This window comes from Anneissia japonica, unplaced genomic scaffold (assembly GCF_011630105.1).
Source record: "Anneissia japonica isolate Jap-2015-1 unplaced genomic scaffold, ASM1163010v1 scaffold287717_len1600092_cov198, whole genome shotgun sequence".
NCBI classification, from domain to species: domain Eukaryota; kingdom Metazoa; phylum Echinodermata; class Crinoidea; order Comatulida; family Comatulidae; genus Anneissia; species Anneissia japonica.
Window position 1 is genome coordinate 256,931 of NW_022755469.1, and position 7,986 is coordinate 264,916.

Below are 7,986 nucleotides of genomic sequence, written 5' to 3' on the forward strand. Positions count from 1 at the left end.
ATATATATATATATATATATATATATATATATATATATATATATATATATATATATATATATATTTACACGTATATATACTTCTAAAAGTCGTGTATCATGCATAGGAACGTTGACGCCTGCAAGGCTCTGGTTTAATTATATTTTATACTGTGAATGATATAATAAATAGAAATATTCAGCTCACCACTCCCAAGGCTCATATACAGACTGTATTATGGAAACTAGACATAAATGATATACTTGAAGACAGTTGCGTAATTTGAATAAATTCAATTTAGCCCAACGCATGGTGTCTACTCATCTGACATGATCTTAAAAAACATCAAAATAGATGCTGCCCTCTATATTTTAATAAACTTGCTATCTCAATAACACAGACCATGTTCCCATTGATTTGTTAATCTAACAGGATTACTCTGGTTATGGTGTTGCTGTTATTATTAATTTGAGCATAGATAGGCCTATTATTGAATTTTAAAAATGTGTACCCTGATTTTTAGGTATTGTGTCATTGAATAAGACATATTAGTAATACAATAAAACCTCGTTTTTTTTTTTGGTTTTTTTTGCGAACTTTGGATGGGCTTCTTTTCGAGAGGGGCTACTTTTCGAGATGGGCTTCCTTTCGAGCCTACTTTTGCAAAGTAAAGAGGGGGGCTTTTTTTCAAGATGAATGCTGGAAATTTTGTGATTTTGTACAATTAAACAATAAATAATTCAATGTAACATCATTCTGTATTGTGGAGTGTATTGAACTGGCATTAAATCACCTAAACTAAGGTATAAACCAAACTTGTTTTTAATTTAATTTGTTTTCTGAAATCCATGCACAGTATATGTACTGTACTATCTCGAAAAGAAGCCTATGCTATTTTGAAAAGAGTCCCATGGGCTTCCATTTCAATATGGGCTTCTTTTCGAGATTAAGCCCACTGGGCTTCAATTCGAGGTTTTACGGTATATAATTTATATTTCGTTTTTAATAAAGCAGTATTTAGCATTTGAATTAAAATTTTATTTATTACAATTTATATACAAAAATAGTCAAATTCATTTAGTTGTAAAATTAGTTTTCATTGCTTTGTAGATCATTACATTGTATCATTATTGTTTTTATTGTAGCTTCTCAAACTGTAAAGAAAGTGATAGAGATAAACCCGTACCTGCTAGGGACAATGGCAGGTGGAGCGGCAGATTGCTCGTTCTGGGAGCGATTCTTGGCTCAGCAATGCAGGTAAAATTTCATTGTTTATTATGTTTTTCATTTTTGAAAAAATGTTAATGCAAGACTTTATTTATACCGTGTTTAACAAACATTCCTTTTGACAGATCATCAGAGAAGGACAGAACAATACTACCAAAAAAAAAATGTTTATTCATCTAGCATTCAATAGTACTGTATTGATATTACAATACTTTGTATTTTATATGTAGCTTAATTACTTTATTCATTTTGTTGGATGTTGGGGCTGTATAGTCACTTGAAATTGATTACATTTGCCTCCCAATCTTCTCTACATTCTGTTTTGTGTACCATTTTTTTTTTATATTGATTTTTTTAAAGTGACAATATGTGAAATGCAGATGAAATGAAATTTATTCATTACTTCAACATGTGATTCATTAAAATGTGTATTTTGAATTATATACTTAATGGATCACAATACACTATTTAATATACTTAATGAATCACATATTGCATCAAGGACTGTACAACGACTTATACATAGTCCTTAATTACACAGTGCATTTTGGATTATATTGTAAAATATACTTAATGAAGCACAATATGCTGTGCAATATACTTAATGAATCAAAAGTATATTATATAGTGCACTTTTTTTGGATTATTTTAGCATTCCATGTGATTGCAAATCACTTGATGCCTTAAAAAAAAAATTGAAGTGCCACCTTTTTTTAGAGTATTAAGCTATGCACAGTTACCTAGCGCTCAGTATAAATAAAGATTGGAATGACTAAATTGTCGTCAGGATATTGAAAAATAGGCATATTGAAAATAATTTGATTGCTCCAACTTGCACTAATGTAAAAAATCATTCCATTTCTCAACTAATTTGGATACTGTACATTCATTATGTGTTTGAACACACAAAGAGACCAGTTTGTTTTCAGAAACATTAATGTGCAAAATGAAAAAGTAAATAGATTTTCTGATAAATTCATAAAAAGAAGGAAGAACAGCAGTAGAGAACATGGCACTGGCGCTACAATATTAACGAGGTGTAATAAAATGCTATGCTGCCCTGGCAACTCATATTAAAAATGTTGACATTTACCGTAAACGTTCTTGTTATGTTATAATATCTCATCAAGTATCATATTTCGTGTTTGTATTGCATATTACTTTTGAAATCAAACATCTGTCTACTAAACATGATGTCCCTGCATTTATTAGTTATCTTTAGATGCTACTGTATTATTCTTATCGCTGTTTATCAAAACCATCAATCAAGATTCCTTTGTTGTCAATATCATAATGCAATGTATTGAGATTCAGTGAAATTATTGCCAACCCAGCTTTGTGTAGAAAATTTGATTCGATGAGTTTTTTCATAAATCCATGTTTGTACAGCACAGCAGTTGTTCATCTTGCTTAGTCCAGTAAATAGATTTTCTGATAAAGTAATAAAAAGAAGGAAGAACAGCAGTAGAGAACATGGCACTGGCGCTACAATATTGACAAGGTGTAATAAAATGCTATGCTGCCCTGGCAACTCGTATTAAAAATGTTGACATTTACCGTAAACGTTCTTGTTATGTTATAATATCTCATCAAGTATCATATTTCGTGTTTGTATTGCATATTACTTTTGAAATCAAACATCTGTCTACTAAACATGATGTCCCTGCATTTATTAGTTATCTTTAGATGCTACTGTATTATTCTTATCGCTGTTTATCAAAACCATCAATCAAGAATCCTTTGTTGTCAATATCATAATGCAATGTATTGAGATTCAGTGAAATTATTGCCAACCCAGCTTTGTGTAGAAAATTTGATTCGATGAGTTTTTTCATAAATCCATGTTTGTACAGCACAGCAGTTGTTCATCTTGCTTAGTCCATATGTGGTTTTAGATTATAAAAGCGTGTTTATAGACACAAATCAACATTTCTATTGAATAAAGACAATCGTTTTCGGTGGCGGGTTGTGCAATTGTACACTGTAATTTGACAACTCATATAAAAAACACTAATTGAAGCGTTGATAACACTTTATTTGACAATAATCTAATAGAAACAAACTTATAGTAGATGTTTTAAATACTAACATTGATGACATCATCATCCATATGAGGCATACGTAAAACTGAGGGTTTGTATAATAACTGAGGTACCTAAAAACAAGGTTCTACTGTATCCATTTATACTTATGGGCAAGCTGTAAAAAAGGTAAATTAATTAAAATCTAAAACATTGTCTAGGACATCTACATTTAAAGATATTAATTTTTTTTTTCAGACTTTATGAGCTGAGAAATAAAGAGAAAATTTCAGTTGCAGCAGCATCTAAACTTTTGACAAACATGGTACTCAACTACAAAGGAATGGGTTTATCAATGGTAAGTTACTGTTGCTCCCAAATACAGCTTAAACAACTGTGATCCGGGGCTGATTAGGGGGACTGAACTTTTGACAAACATGGTACTCAACTACAAAGGAATGGGTTTATCAATGGTAAGTTACTGTTGCTCCCAAATACAGCTTAAACAACTGTGATCAGGGGCTGATTAGGGGGACTGAACTTTTGACAAACATGGTACTCAACTACAAAGGAATGGGTTTATCAATTGTAAGTTACTGTTGCTCCCAAATACAGCTTAAACAACTGTGATCAGGGGCTGATTAGGGGGAATTGAACTTTTGACAAACATGGTACTCAACTACAAAGGAATGGGTTTATCAATGGTAAGTTACTGTTGCTCCCAAATACAGCTTAAACAACTGTGATCAGGGGCTGATTAGGGGGACTGAACTTTTGACAGACATGGTACTCAACTACAAAGGAATGGGTTTATCAATGGTAAGCTACTGTTGCTCCCAAATACAGCTTAAACAACTGTGACCAGGGGCTGATTAGGGGGAAGTGTGCTGCCTCCACTTTTGGAAAGTAAAAAAATGAAGAAAAAAAAAGAAATTATTGATCACTTAAAACACCTCAAAAGTTACCTGTGTATCAAGAAAACAAAAATTTCCCGAGGGAATGCCAGAACCCCCTAGCCTAGTGTTGTTTCTTGATTGCCCCCTCCCCCAACCCTTTTGGACAACTCTGGGTCCTCCCCTGGTGATACTGGGAGGATTGGACTCCAAACATTGAGAACATCTCAAATCCTTGTGCCATGCAAAAAACACCAGAAAAACATACTTCCTTCATTATAGACTTATAAATGTCTACAGCATACAGAAACGTAACAGGAGCTCAATTAATTAGTTATCTGTGGGATGGTAAAGCCATACAGAATTCAAATTTATTCAAGTTTACTATTGCAAATTTAAGTATGGAAATATTAAGTGGTTCTCCTGACAACATCAAATAAAATCAATAAAAATCACATGCTAGATTTGTGGGGCTGTTCTCACAGTGCTATATAGATATGATTATTCAAATTAATTCCTGATTACAAAGTACAAGAAATACAGGATGCAGGCTTTCAAGTATTCTTAGTGTTAACTGGTTTTCCTGACAGCATCCAATAAAAATCTATAGAAAAAAAAAGCATGCAATAACAAACTTGTTAAGCACTCTTGTTTTTTGCCAAGTAGTAGTAAGAAGATATTTTTTTTAAGTAACTAAGAAAGTCAAACATGAGTGTAAAATAGAATTCAGGCTAACAATGATAACAATATTGTTTATTTGTTATTTGAAAAATCAATCAGTATATAAAAATGGAAATACTCTACTTTTTCAAATTGGTTTTAGAGTCTTGCATTACTTCGTTTCATTAGTCATACAGTACATAATAATCACATTTGTTAGTGTTCCTTTCACCTAAAAGCAATATGATTGATATACATACTGGTAATTTTCTATGACTGATTAGTAATTAATGAATCATCATTCTTGGATATCCTTGACTTTTATGCCAAAACATAAAACAAATGATAATTACTGGTACTCATATTTGTTCATCTTTTATTTCAGGGTACAATGATTTGTGGCTGGGATAAACGAGTAAGTAGTAGACTCAAATTGTAGGTGAACAATAAATTGTTGATTGTTCATGGAGATATTAATATTTCCTATTATTCCATTGAGCTATAATTCACTGTAAGTACCAGATAATAGGCCTACTCTTATAAAAGTACTTGACCAGGGGAAAATTTAAGGTGGGCTTCAATCTCCCTCCCTCCCCTCCCCGCTCCACTTTCTTTGGAAAGTTTTAAAAAAAAGATGGGAAGAAAAAGAAAGTATTGATCACCCTAAATGCACGTTATGTGATCATCATGGAGTTGAACCCTTGACTTTCCAGCTGGAAGGCTATAGCCTTACTTCTGTGCCACATGCTTCACATAGATACGAGGTAAATAGTTTAATGATTCATTCACATTTTTCCTGCTGATATAATATTAATGATAATCAATTTACAGGGACCTGGTCTGTATTACGTGGACAGTGATGGTACCAGGCTTCAAAATAACATGTTTTCTGTTGGTTCCGGTTCACCTTACGCATACGGAGTCCTTGACAGCGGCTACAGGGAGGATTTATCAGTAGACGAAGCATACGATCTAGCTAAAAGATCCATCTACCACGCTACACACAGAGACGCCTACAGTGGGGGTGTTGTTAATTGTGAGTCACTTGTCTAATTTATATTGATTGTACTGTTTTTATCTGCTAGATGCTAACAATGAGGGCATTGATTTTTGGGTGGATTCTTATTGATTAACTATGGTAGTAAGCAATTTATTATTTTATTACACTAAGCATTTTTTATGACATTTTTTTATGGATGTGTTTTCATAACATCCTATTATATATTTCAATGATTTTTATTGCTTATTGCTTGTATGATTATACTTTTGATGCTGATTGTGATTTGTTGATATTGATGTGAGGATGATGGTATTGTTAAGGTGATAATGAAAGGAAGGTGATGATTATGAAGTTGGTGTGGTGATGATATGATAGTGAATATGATAAATATGATAATTGATGATGCTGATGAATGGTAAAAGAGATGATGATGATGATAGTGATGCTGAATACAGTGCTGTTGATAGTAATAATGTTGGTGGTAGTAATGATGCCAATGGTGGCAGAAGGTGGTTGTGATGATGACAAAGATGATGATAGTGATTGTTATGGTGAAAATAATGACAATGTTGATTGTGACGATGACAATGATGTTGATAATGACTACAATGACAATGATGACGACGTTAATGAAAACGACGACAACGAAAGTGAGAATGACAACGATAATTATGATAATGTACTGACGAAGACTTAAGAAAATTACGACAAGAGGAAGATGATGATAACAATGATTAGAGAAAGTACAGGTTATTTAATTCCCTCATTATTGTGTATTCATAGTGTATCATATGAAGGAAACTGGATGGATCAAGGTGTCACAGTCTGATGTCACCGAACTGCACTACCAATATCAAGAGGAAAAGAAATGCTGATCTTTGTAGCATTCCAGTAATAACATTTGCTATTTTCAGCTTGATTTAGTGCAAAATACTAGCTACCTGTATATGAGTACATTTACAATAAACAGAGATATCACAAAGTAATTGAGAACTGTGATGTCACAGAGCCTGGCTGGTCCCAATCAAAGGAGTGTAGATACTGTATATGCATTAAAGCTTTGGCCACACTATCAAATTTGATGTCACAAATTTGTCTGATGTGCCCATATTTGGGCATGATCATCATATTCTTACATACAGTATACAGGTATGAAGCTTTCGGAGAGTTGCTAGCATTCATTCTCTTGTGCCTATATTTGGGCATAATGATGTCATATTATACCCAAATATGGGCATTTCACATTTTTTGGTCACATAAAATTTGATAGTGTGGACAGAGCTTTAAGCCCTGTCCAGACTATCAAATTTTATTTGACAAAAACATGTGACATGCCTAAATATGGTCATGATGACATCACACCATGACCATATATAGGAACATCATGACCATATATAGGCACATTACGACCATATATAGGCACATCATGACCATATATAGGCACATCATGACCATATATAGGCACATCATGACTATATATGGGCATACAACAGTGTTTCATCAAAGAAAATCTGATAGTGTGGACAGAGCTTAAGATGAGTGCAAGCATGCGTAATGCAGAGTGGCATGGATTGCAAATAGACGACTCTGACATTGTCACGTCAGTTACTGTATGGACAGAGTAAATATCCACAACCCTCAACTGCTGTCCTACTGTATCAATAATTCTACTACCCTGTGCGTAAGAATGTACCCAGTCTGGGAAAAGTTAGTTTAATACAATCATTAGAACAGAGCATATTCCAAAAACCGAAAGGTCCACTGATTAATCTCAGATAAGAAAGTAAAATACATACTCCATGTATTGTAACACTATACTTGAAATATGCATTATACTTTCTTATACTGTACAATAATTATTCATTATAAAAAAAATCTATCATATCCATTAATTTCTTTATTAAATGATGAAATAGTCAGTGCCTGAATAATTTAATAAATTGTCTATGTTTTTGGTTCAGATGGGAAAATGTATATATTTTAAAGAAAGTAGTACTGCAGTAGTCCCTAGTATTGATACAAGTACCGGTAGCTATCTTGTGCATGACATTTGACAGACATTGGCTTGATAATGTCACTTCCGGGACACTGCAAATGGCAACATGTTTGTATATGCAATCAAATACTGGAACTTGATAGTACATACTCTAAAGAATAATATCTCAGATATTCGGCATTAACTAACTTTTTGATTTTAAGGACATTT

General features: G+C 33.0%; 1 protein-coding gene across 1 annotated transcript in view; it reads left to right on the forward strand.

The window, feature by feature from the left end:
• The window catches only part of LOC117123492 (proteasome subunit beta type-5-like), a 10,777-nt gene extending 3,670 nt beyond the window's left edge, over window positions 1-7,107 (forward strand). Inside the window, exons 3-7 of the mRNA XM_033269439.1 lie at window positions 1,125-1,236; window positions 3,486-3,585; window positions 5,166-5,195; window positions 5,612-5,816; window positions 6,564-7,107. Of these exons, the coding sequence (XP_033125330.1) occupies window positions 1,125-1,236; window positions 3,486-3,585; window positions 5,166-5,195; window positions 5,612-5,816; window positions 6,564-6,655 (539 nt within the window). The 3' untranslated portion in view covers window positions 6,656-7,107. The remainder of the gene's footprint in view (window positions 1-1,124; window positions 1,237-3,485; window positions 3,586-5,165; window positions 5,196-5,611; window positions 5,817-6,563) is intronic.
• The last annotated feature ends 879 nt before the right edge of the window (window positions 7,108-7,986 follow it).